This window comes from Sinocyclocheilus anshuiensis, unplaced genomic scaffold (assembly GCF_001515605.1).
Source record: "Sinocyclocheilus anshuiensis isolate Anshui unplaced genomic scaffold, SAMN03320099.WGS_v1.1 scaffold1803, whole genome shotgun sequence".
Classification (NCBI taxonomy): Eukaryota; Metazoa; Chordata; class Actinopteri; order Cypriniformes; family Cyprinidae; genus Sinocyclocheilus; species Sinocyclocheilus anshuiensis.
This window is the reverse complement of record NW_015548301.1, coordinates 381,695-394,706: the sequence shown is the minus strand read 5'-3', so window position 1 is coordinate 394,706 and position 13,012 is coordinate 381,695. Positions and strand designations below refer to the sequence as shown.

The following is a 13,012-nucleotide window of genomic DNA, read 5'->3' as shown; positions in this document are numbered from 1 at the left end:
ACTATATAGTAGTAAAACGCATGTGAACAGTAGCCTACTTTTTGATCAGTTCATCAGTAATATTCAGGAAATAGTAGATATTGAATTGATGTTTGAACTTATTTACATGTTTGTTTGTTTTTGTCTTTTTATCCTCATTAGTAAAACACATGTGAACAGTAGCCTACTTTTTGATCAGTTCATCAGTAATATTCAGGAAAAAATATATAAATGGAGTGGATGTTTGAACTTATTTGCATGTTTTTATTTATTTATTTTTTTTATCCTCATTCCAAATGATCAGGAAAAGAGTACCCCACACTGACTGCACCTGTACTTTGTAAGGGTGCAGCACTGGTGTCATCTTTCTCTCCTAGATAACCAACAGGCTCATCAAAGCGTTTGATCCAGTCCTGATACAATTCTTCATTTCTCAAAAAAACACAGCCACCATTGTCATCGCTATTTCTAGCCCTATTTAGAGCCAGATCACCCCTGCTGCCTCTACCACGTCTCCCGGCTCTCCCACGCACAGCACGGCCACGTCTACCGCAGCCACTCCCACTTCTTTGGGGCAGCTAGTGCTACTTCCAGCCCTATTCGACCGATCGTCATTTCCAAAAGGCAAATATTCCCCTTCAGAGTCAGAATCGGCGAATAACATTTGCAACACATCCTCACGGTACAACTTTTTATTAGCCATTTGGCGATTTTCTCTCACAAATCTCACAATTTACTCAGATGCTCTGAACTGAACTGCTTCCGCATCAATGACACGATAGCTCACTTGCTCTGCTATTTGCTTGAACACTTTGAATAGGAACATGACGTCATTTTGGTCTAGAATCGAAAGTACTACATGTCTGCCAGTGGTACGGAATACAAATGAGATATTGCACCATATTAGGATCTACAGCCTATTTTATTAAGTATGACGTCTTGTCGCAATTTTGCGACTTTGGCGCTTAGAGACATAGCGGAATCACCGTCATTTATGAATAAGATCGTGTGTGTTTTAATCGAGATTGCGATCATTTAATGATTAAACGTGCATACATATGAGCCTATTATAGCCTATGTTTTTTTTTTTTGTAGCCCATGTCATATTTGTATATATATATGTATTTGAAATACATTTATCTTTCTTAGTGTGAAGATCACTTTAGTAATCTGAATAACCTTTTTCCATTAAATACCTTTTAGGGAAAGATTCCATGGATGTTAAAGATTTTTCATGGAACCAAAGATGCCAATAAAGAACCTTTATTTTTAAGAGTGAAGAATATAACTTATAAAGACATGTTTTTAAAACATTTTTATTTTTTTGCATTCTTAAAAATAAAGGTTCCAAAGGGGGGTTTTCGCAGTGATGTCATAGAAGAACCATTTTTGGTTCCCCAACGAAACTTTCAGTGAACGGTTCTTGAAAGAACATTTTTTTCTCAGTGTAAAGAATATTTCATTAATCTAAATAACCTTTTTGGACTTTTCTGAACCTTTTGTGGAATAGAAAGATTCAATGGATGTTAAAGGGTTTTTCATGGAACCATAAATGGAAATAAAGAACCTTTATTTGTAAGAGTGTGTGTTCAGATGTCCTCATACTTCAGAGATCCATGCATACACACTTTTACACTTGCAGAATTAAACAACCTTTAAAAAATCATGGTAATAAGAAACAAATAATTCCTTGTTATCTCTCCAGGATAATGTGAAACCAGTAGAAGAAGGGAGTAACCCGAAACCTGATGGTAATGCAAAAACTGTAGCACATATGTGTTCAGGCTTTAACGATTCATCTCACAACAACACGGGTAAGAAATGCAACTAGTACAAAGTTCTGTCATGAAACTCTAGATTGCACAGGTCGATAGATTGCAGAGTGCACCAGAAACCCCCCACCTTCCCCAGCTCCACCTGTATAGATCTGCTACGGGATAATTTAATGTATGCTATATATGAAGAGTTATGTCATATATGTTAAATGTGCAGCAGTATTATAGCAGTTATATAATATAGCAGTATTATAGCAGTTATATGTGCAGCAGCAGTATTTCCTACATGCTCACAGCAGCATGTCTGTTGATGTATAGTCTCGGTACTGGCTCTGCCACAGCAGCAGCAACAGTGTAGCAGATCTATTCATTAACATTGTCATGTATACTACCATGCTAAACCCTCTGAGAGTTGTCATGACAAAACTGTATCAATAAGAAGCACTATTTCATTAACATATATTATGTTGTGTTCTTACATTCTCTGAATTTGAGAACAGCTCTGCATTGTTTATTTTAGATCGCGGTGATCCCGATTTGACCATTGCAGTGTTCGGAAGCTCTGATGCTGTCCAGTTTGGATGTGACAACATTCTACTTGGAGAGAAACAACTCTGTCATAAAAATGCAGAATTTCCAATAATCATTCAAGAGAGGAAGATATCAGAACATTGTGTCTCAGTGATCAACATGATTGGCTCACATGAGACTGATTTCAAACCTCTCGATCATGTTATTGGTCAACTAGTGAATGAAAATGAAATCCATGCCTTCATCTTTGTTGTGCGACTGGGCCAGTTAACAGATGCTGATAAGATGGGTATTGAATGACTACAGAGAATATTCTCTTATCGAGTTCTTTCATTTGTGATTATTGTCTTCACCTATGAGAGAAAGGAAGAGTGTGATACTATAATAGATGACCTGAAGAACAACTCTGTTCTGGAGCAGCTGCTGAAGAAATGTGGAGGAAGATATCACACCTGCAGCAAGGACATGAACAACCAATCAGAGATGAGAGAATTGATGGACAGAATCAAGCGTCTGTTCACAGACAATAATCAGCAGTGCTACACCAGAGAGATGTATACAACTTTAAGAGACCTGCAAGACATCGAATATCAAAGTGGTGGAACATATCAAATCACAGCTTGTATGTTCATTTTATGACTTACATTTACCACAACTCCATTTCAACTTTTAATTTTAATTCAAGATTCAAAAATAATACTGCAATTCAAGATTGCAAATATTATAAATAGATTCAAATATTATGGAAGTTGTCTGTGGAATTTTGCCTCTACATTTTTTTTTTAATTTAACATGATCTCATTAGTATTTGTAGGTATTTGTAAGTGTGGTTCAAGTGCACACCCCTGCCCAGCCCCTGCCCACTCTTCATATATTGTTAAAAAATATCATGTATTAATATCATGCATTACAAAACACTCAAAAAAAAGCTGCAAGTGTCTGTCAACAAATTGTCAGCAATGAAGACGCTGAATTAAATTTCACAAACCTTAAATACACAAAACTTAATTTCAAAACAGACATCACTGAAAGTAATGATAGCTTCAGTTCAGTGAGTCAGATATTGATTCTGAAAAATAGTTGCTTATAATAGTTGCTTAGCCCTATTAAACAGATTGCCTTCTGGTAATAAAAAAGTGGATACAAATTAATTAGTTTTAATTGAGTTTAATACATTTTAATCAGTAAAGAAATCTTTGATCTCCAAAATACTTAAAGATCATTAACCTTAATTTTTATGTATCCTAATGATATTTAACACATTTGTCAAGTTGTAAGTCTTGACTGAATGTACAGTATTGTCCATAGTTTTATTATGGCATATGTTAGTGAATCGATAAAATGTAAGTCACACTGAATGTTTTTGAATTAGCAAAAGAATCTGCACACAAGATGCATTTGTACTTGAATCTAAAGTTTGGGCATACTGCTAATAATGATAATTCTCTTAAAATAACTGCTAATAAATATTTTCCTCTTTTTTCATAAAATCAAGGTGCAGAAACAGTAAGCATTGGTGACACTAATGCACAGACTTTGGGAAGCCTGGTCCAAACTGATAAAGCAGATAAAGAAAAGGTAAGAACTTACATGCATAATTAACAGGCCTATTTTTTTCAGAGCATTATTCATATTTTAACTGGCTATTCCAACATTGATCTCAAAAGTATTCATATGTATTTTTATTTTTGAATGCGGTTATGTTTGCATAGACTTCAAAAATTTGCATAGCATCTAAAAAAATTATTTGCGTAGGCTATAAACAACTTAGAGAGGTACAAAAATGAAGTGAATTGAATCTATAAATGTTGAATATATATTAATTCATGTAATTAATCAGTGGATGTGTGATGTTTCAGTGATGTTTTATTCATATCGGAAATGAGGCGATGTGAACATCACGGACCACTCAACAATCCCATGCAGTGCATGTTTCATTCATAATCGAAGCCAGAGGGCGCTCTCGCGCAGAAAGTCCAAGACGGACTCATAGAAGTAATAACTAAGCAACCAGCAGTCACTGTAGCTAAGCTAAATAAAAAGCAGAAACGTTTGGACTGATGAAGCGTGAAGACATTAAAACACACGATTGCGACAATATATGGTTTATGTGTGATTTTCAAGTCATCTCCAGGTAATAAATAAAGTATATGAATAATGCAGTGCTAATTGACATAGCATTTATTACAGTACATTCTGCCTTATTCTGTGATAAAAATGGAAAAAGTGTTTGTAGTATATAAACAAATCATAAAATTGTCATTAGGAAAATATATTTTTCAAATATAGTTATGATATAATAGATTTTATGTTTCTACAGTTGTATATAAATAATAATGTTTTTGTTTTAGATGCTGTCAGCGTCTGTTTAAATGTACAATTATGTAGGCTACGCAAATGTTACATATACTGTAGAAACATGTAACAATGAGATCAGGGAGCATATTCATTTTTGTTGTATGTTTTTAATGTATTAAAAGTGTACAAATTAACATTCTTTTCAACTACCCTATTTTATGGTACTGTATTTTTCAGCTAGGTGCAGAGCAACTCATTGACAGGCTTCATCTTGGAGGCAGACTGAGAACTGTAGATTTCCTTAAGCCAACTGTACAATCACAGTCCCAAGAGTCTTGTGCAGAAGAGGAGCTGGCTTCAGTTTTTCTACAGAAATTGATGATGATGGACTACAGAGCAAGATACCTTCAGATTATAGAGAATAATAAACATCACTCACAACAAAGGAACAATGAATCATCTGAAGATGATGGTGATGCCTTTGATAATATTTTTGGAGAAACTGCTAAACCCTCTGATGAAACAGATGCAGTCCATTTAATGGATGTTCAGATGGCTGTGTTTCATTGTGCTGATAATTTCCTAAAGCAGCTCATGGTGACTAAACTCTCACAGTGTCAGTATGCTCTGCCCCTTCTTGTACCAAATCCATTCACACAACAGATTGAGTTCCCATTCTGGACATTTAGACAAATCAACAAGAGCTGGAAGACAACTGATGATACAGGTAAAATCTCTAGCAAATTCCTGCCAGTCTACAAGGCAGAAACCCCAATGGTGGCTTTCTTCAGGTTTGGCCAAGTGTCCTCATCCAAGTCTCAACTAATGAACAGCCTGATCAATGAGAAACACAACACATTCTTCCACAGGAACTGCCCAGGCAGCAGCAGAACCAGAGTGTTGATGGATGGAGTGGTGGAGATCGCCTGGTACTGTCCATCTGGAGAGGAAACAGACAGATTTACTCATTTTGTTGCGTTCTGTAACCTCCATGGTGATGCAGGAGCCCATGAAGCGCAGCTGGATATCCTGACTGAAATGGCCTCTGTAAATGTTGCTATTTTACCACAACTTGACAAGAAAGACAAAAGCATGACCAAGATCCAAACCTTCTACAAGGACTCAAAGCCACTCATCTGCCTTCTTACTGACAATGATTCAGCTCTCACAGAAATGCGGGAAGGGAAATATAAAATTGGTTTAAAAGGCAGAAATCAGTCAGTTGTATTTGAAGAAATCAGAAGAGCTATAAATAATGGGCTCTTGTCTACTGAATCATGTTCCCTTTTCAAACTTGAAGATGTGCCCAAATGTTCTGATATCAGAGTAGATGAGGTTGATGATGATGACTGCAGGAAAGGAAAAGAGGCAGCACAGCAGATAATGACTTTACTGGAGGATAAAGATCTGACTAAAATCAAAGAATCATTTCTGCCATTGCAGGGAAAACTGTGGCATCAATGGTGCCAGAAGAATAAAGAACTTCATCGACCTACATTAGGAGAACTACATAAGGGAACCAACATAGAAAAGAACAACTGTTCTAAGCAATCAGAAATGCTGAAAATTCGTGAACAGCAACGGACATCTGTCTTAAGTCGGTTTATCCAAATCTTTATTCAAAAACTGAATTCACAAGCAGGAAATGAGGTGGCATATTTTCTGAAATGGCTGGGCATCCTGCTAGACAACTACACTACTGAAAGCCTTTCAGCCCTTCTTCATGAGTATGATGAAAAATGGTCAACAGTCCTAAATCTTAAAAAGAAACATGATAAATCACAGCAAATGACTGCTGCACAAGTTGAACTTGAGAGAGTATCTGAAAAACTACAAGCTGCAACCTTTGGCTTGGAGCACATACTGAGAGAGATCGGTCAGGTATATGAATCATGTTCATCTGTGAAGAAAAGCAAAAAAGACCTCCAGTTTAACTTCTCCTCTCTTCCAAGTCTTGCAGCAGATATGATGATTTCTGGATTTCCACTGGAGCTGATGGATGGCGATGCTGCCCATGTTCCCCTGATCTGGGTTACTGCTGTTCTTGATGCACTCATCCAGAAACTGGGAGACAAGAGAGTCTATGTGTTGTCAGTTTTAGGGATTCAGAGCTCCGGGAAATCCACCATGCTGAACGCCATGTTTGGACTGCAGTTTGCCGTCAGTGCTGGCAGGTGCACCAGAGGAGCTTTCATGCAGCTGCTCAAAGTGTCGGAGGAGATGAACGCACTGCTAAATTTTGACTACATTCTGGTCATTGATACTGAAGGACTTCGTGCCCTAGAACTGGCCGGACGATCAACAAGAAATCACGATAATGAAATGGCCACATTTGTTGTTGGTCTTGGAAATATGACATTGATCAACATCTTTGGAGAAAATACCGCTGAGATGCAGGACATTCTTCAGATTGTTGTTCAGGCCTTCATGAGGATGAAGAAGGTCAGACTGAGTCCAAGCTCCATGTTTGTGCATCAGAATGTTTCAGATGTTACAGCCGGGGAGAAAAACATGGAGGGAAGGAGACGACTGCAGGAGAAACTGGATGAGATGACTAAACTTGCTGCTAAAGAGGAAGACTGTGATACAGAGTTTTTCAGTGATGTCATTGCATTTGACGTTCAGAAAGATGTGAAGTATTTTGCACAGCTCTGGGAAGGCAGTCCACCGATGGCACCACCAAACCCAAACTACAGCAGAAATATTCAGGAGCTGAAGGACACCATTCTCTCAAAAGCTTCCAAATCTAGTGGCATTACAATGTCACAGTTTAAAATTCGTATTAATGATCTGTGGAATGCACTGCTAAATGAAAACTTTGTGTTCAGCTTCAAAAACACTCTTGAGATTGCGGTATACAGAAAACTAGAAACTAAGTACAGCGACTGGACGTGGAGCCTCAGAAGTGCCAAGAACGACATTGAAGACAAATTCTACAACAGAATTGCTAATGGAAACATTAGGGTTCAGGAAAATGACTTGTTGGCTGACATGAGGAATACAAAGGAGCAGGTAGAAAAATCAATCATGTCTTACTTTGAGGAGGACAAAGACAAAGACATTCTGTGTCAGTGGCGAGGAAGATTTGAAACCAGAATCAAAGATCTTCATGATGACCTTGTGAAGGAAACAAAAAGAAAGTTGGATGAAGCAATTGAACAGAAAAAAGCCAGGGAGCAGCTGGATCAAAGAAGGACAGAATATGAAAACAAGCTTTTCATTCGGAGCAAGGAACTAGCTTTGAGACTGAAACATACAGGAACAGATGAACATATGCTTGAGGAGGAGTTTGACACAATGTGGAGTAAATGGGTCACAGAAATGACCAAAGACACATCTCCACTGACAGACATTAACTTTTGGGAGGATGTGACACGGATATTATCTGAAATCCATGAACTGACTCTTGTAGATGAGCGCTTAAAACAAAAAGACTACAAACTGATAGACCGCCGGAGTGATTATTGTGACTACTTGATGCTAAAGAAGCATCTGGAGCATTCTGATGAAACATCATCTTCAGCGGAAGCTGCCGAGAGCTCTAAGAAAAGCAAGACTGGGATGTTCAATCGGTTCAGTCAAAAAATTATGTCAGGCATAGAATATTTAAGGGGGACTCAAAAGCCAAAAGAGAACATGGGCATAAATGCTGAATTTCATTACTCAATAAGGGATCTGACTCACAAAATTATTCAGGACACTGAAATGATAATGAAGAAGTCACCAGTTGGAACACGAGGCTACAATGACAGTTTTGTTCAGGAAATAACAGATTGTGTTAAAAAATCAGTACAGAAACATCAATCTGTGAGCCAAAAATACAAATTGAAAAGGGAATTTATCATAGATCTGAGTCTCCACGTGTGTGAGATTGCAAGACAGACTTTTACTGAACTCCACAAAGAATTCAGAGAAGCAAATGACCCAAGACTTTATCTTGATAAGCAGAAAACTCAGTATTGGAACATCTTCAAGAACTACTACAAAGGAGCAACAACAACAACCATACTGAGTGAATTCATCTGCAGCAAACTTGAACCATCTATCCTACAAGCAGTTTACAACAAAACTGCTAATGATTTGGCCACACAGATGAGGTCTGACATAAAAGCTTTACGTGAGAACAGACCAAATCTGGAGAAACACATTCTGAGATCCCTTGCAGAAAAGGAGGACTTTGAACAGTACATAGAATACATTCATAATCCCAGAAGACACTTCAAATTCTTCATAAAGAATGAAGTGAAAAGCTACTTCACCAAACAAAACAAACTGATTTTAAATATTTTCAAAGGAAATCTAAAACAAAAGGAGCAGATTGTATGTAATGCAGTGAAAGCAGCTACAGTGGCGGTCAAGAGTAAGAGTGGGGATGGCAACATGTGGTTCAGGTGCTTCACCACAACACTAACAGATGAGCTGAAATTAACAGGTGACTCGTGTGTGGATCTCAGTGAAATTAAAGATTTGGATTTTCTTGAGAACTGTTTGAGTGACAGTCTAAAGGAAAAGATGACAAAGCTACAAGACGGCTTTAAAAGCACTGATGACATAAAAATGGAGAAATGCAGGAAGACACCAGATAAGCATTTGATTGAGCAAGAAGCATCTGGAGCATTCTGATGAAACATCATCTTCAGCGGAAGCTGCCGAGAGCTCTAAGAAAAGCAAGACTGGGATGTTCAATCGGTTCAGTCAAAAAATTATGTCAGGCATAGAATATTTAAGGGGGACTCAAAAGCCAAAAGAGAACATGGGCATAAATGCTGAATTTCATTACTCAATAAGGGATCTGACTCACAAAATTATTCAGGACACTGAAATGATAATGAAGAAGTCACCAGTTGGAACACGAGGCTACAATGACAGTTTTGTTCAGGAAATAACAGATTGTGTTAAAAAATCAGTACAGAAACATCAATCTGTGAGCCAAAAATACAAATTGAAAAGGGAATTTATCATAGATCTGAGTCTCCACGTGTGTGAGATTGCAAGACAGACTTTTACTGAACTCCACAAAGAATTCAGAGAAGCAAATGACCCAAGACTTTATCTTGATAAGCAGAAAACTCAGTATTGGAACATCTTCAAGAACTACTACAAAGGAGCAACAACAACAACCATACTGAGTGAATTCATCTGCAGCAAACTTGAACCATCTATCCTACAAGCAGTTTACAACAAAACTGCTAATGATTTGGCCACACAGATGAGGTCTGACATAAAAGCTTTACGTGAGAACAGACCAAATCTGGAGAAACACATTCTGAGATCCCTTGCAGAAAAGGAGGACTTTGAACAGTACATAGAATACATTCATAATCCCAGAAGACACTTCAAATTCTTCATAAAGAATGAAGTGAAAAGCTACTTCACCAAACAAAACAAACTGATTTTAAATATTTTCAAAGGAAATCTAAAACAAAAGGAGCAGATTGTATGTAATGCAGTGAAAGCAGCTACAGTGGCGGTCAAGAGTAAGAGTGGGGATGGCAACATGTGGTTCAGGTGCTTCACCACAACACTAACAGATGAGCTGAAATTAACAGGTGACTCGTGTGTGGATCTCAGTGAAATTAAAGATTTGGATTTTCTTGAGAACTGTTTTAGTGACAGTCTAAAGGAAAAGATGACAAAGCTACAAGACGGCTTTAAAAGCACTGATGACATAAAAATGGAGAAATGCAGGAAGACACCAGATAAGCATTTGATTGAGCACTTCTGTCAGTGCTGTTGGGTTCAGTGTCCTTTCTGTAAAGCCATTTGCACCAACACAATGGAAGGCCATCCTGGAGATCACAGCGTTTCTTTCCACCGCAATACTGGACTGAATGGGTGGCATTACAGAAAAACAACAAACTTGTCTATTAGTATCTGTACAACAGCAGTAGCGAGTGATCGATCCTTTCACCCAAATTCCTCAGATGATAAAGTCCCCTGGAAAGAATACAGAAAAGCAGGTCGCAAATATGCTAACTGGAGCATCACCCCTGACCACTCTGAGCTGCCATACTGGAAGTGGTTTGTGTGCAGATTCCAGAAAGATCTAGAAACATACTACAATAAAACATTCCAAGGAAAGGGCGAGATTCCACATGAATGGAGACAGTACACAAAAAAGGAAGCTCTGGAGAGTTTGGATAAATACATGTAAAAAAAATAAAAAATGGCCCAGATAATATTTTGACATCCTGTTCCACACAACAGTATTTCTGAACTGATATATGTACAGTACATTGTGCTTTTATAGTAGATGTTTAATGAAGAAGTTTATATTTAGTTTTTTTCCAAATTTGTTATTAGAATTATTGCCTTTGTTGAGATTTAGTTTAGCATAGAACTGACAGGAAGTGAAGTGGGAGAGAAACAGGGGACATGATCAGGAAAGGTCCCCAAGGTGGGACTTGTTTGCCCAAAGTGCAACATGTCAGAGCACTGCCCACAACTCCAACACAGCTGAACTTTTCATTTAGAGCCATTGTACTACAAAGAGGTTAAAAATCTGTTAAAGGTACAATAGAAAATGTTTAGGTAGATTTATTTGTATTTTCTATGTCTAATCAATATCATTTCATATCACATATAGTCCTAACAAGACTAATTAAAGCACAAAAAATAACACACTGATTTAGTTAAAGTTTTGTTGGTGGTGTATCTTTCCATGCTAGAAAAATGGTGAATGTCATGGTGCAATAATACTCATGCCTGGACTGAAATGTAATAGATAAATTATACATTTACAGTCTAAATTGTATTTACAGTTTTTGTTATTGTTGTTAATTTTTTTTTTATATGTACGTTTTCATACTGAACATAATTTTGCAAACAGGCATGTTGCTTGTCTTTTATCCTTCATCCACTGTGCATGAAAACCAAGAGTCAACAGGTAAAAACCTCAACCACATCTTTAGCTTGCCAGTGGTAAAGTGTTTAAATCTTTTGAAATACACCATGATTCCCGAATTGTTAACCACTTTAATCTTTAGAATTTTTACTCAGGGTTACCACAAACATATTGTAGTTCTACATATTTTTTGTCGGATTGTGTAAATCTTAACTTAAGCTGATCTCTGAGTGAACAAAATGAAGTTTGATTTTGTGTTTAGTGTTTAACATCTATGCTGTACACATATGTAACAGGTGTATGTGATGATCTTAACAGTAAATAATAATGCGATATATTACATAATATATTTCCATATATTGGAAACTAGTGCTTATATTTTTTAATATACAGCAATGTATGCATTGACAATATATGGCTATATATTGATACATACAAATATATTTAGAATCTAAGAAAAATAAATCTAATATTCATAACATTTGATTCTTTATTGACTATATATCGCACATAGATGTTCCCATATAAATGTGAATGTATGCACACACATATATACACACATTCATGGAATGAGTTAAAGCAGATTTCTAGTTCCCAGCATGCTTTGCTTCTGACTGTTAAAGGAGAGTAAAAATTTTTAAATTAAGTATGTCATGTGTTTTTTCTCAATATTAATTTAGGGGGAGATCTGTTAGTGTTTATGTTAGTGATTATATGTTACTTCATTTAAAAAGTAATGGCTGTGCACTTTCCAGCACAGTGATTGTCTATTCACTGAGGGCTTTATTATGAGCAGGTGTGCTTATGCTATTGTATACTAGCTATATTTTAAAATATGAAACATATACATTGAAAATGATTGTTAAAAATAATAAGCCTATATATTTCCATATGTGTGTTCAATATTTTTTTACACAGGCAGTACCATATCTTATCACATGTTCATCTATATATTATAAAGTGCAGTACTGAATATAAAATTACATATATTGTTATATATAGGTAAATATATTGTCACATATTTTTCAATATATGAAAAACCTTCACATACTGTACATACATTCCTTATGTATTCATATTTACATAATATATCGTTCTGTATAATTTCTAATATATTTTATGTAATTTAATATATTGATCATTCATATATTGGCAAATATAATTTCTTTATGTAAGGGTACTACAAAGTGAATTATGTGCACATTCTAATGTTAGCTTTACTGACATCATACAACATAATGTCAACAGAGCATGCTAATTGGAAACAAATACACATTTTAATAAACTCTAAATAACAAAGAATCAGGTAGGCCTATGTTTGTATGCACTGTACCTGATATAGTGAGTGCATTGTTGTGTTTATTAAACATTACAAATATAGCAGAAGTAGCACCAACATTCAAAAACAATGGACTTGTGATAAGGCTCCGGAAATAATCAGGTCTTCACTTTAAGTTTTCATTTAGTGATAAATGAATTTTTGCTAGAAAAAGAGCAGGAGAAATAACGTGCAAGTGTCTCAGAGCCGGCAAAAGCTGTGAAAAGAGTGACACTTTATCTCACAGAGTATGACGCAGCCTGCAGA

The 13,012-nt window shown here is 36.4% G+C and overlaps 1 protein-coding gene across 1 annotated transcript; it reads left to right on the top strand.

Annotated features, from left to right (window-relative positions):
* The first annotated feature begins 1,737 nt into the window (after positions 1-1,737).
* On the top strand, positions 1,738-11,916 carry LOC107656149 (interferon-induced very large GTPase 1). Its single transcript, XM_016443871.1, is given in 5 exon segments — positions 1,738-1,793; positions 2,275-2,880; positions 3,793-3,863; positions 4,821-8,680; positions 9,798-11,916. Coding segments are annotated over 5 exon segments (5,517 nt in total). The 5' UTR covers positions 1,738-1,753; the 3' UTR covers positions 10,738-11,916.
* The last annotated feature ends 1,096 nt before the right edge of the window (positions 11,917-13,012 follow it).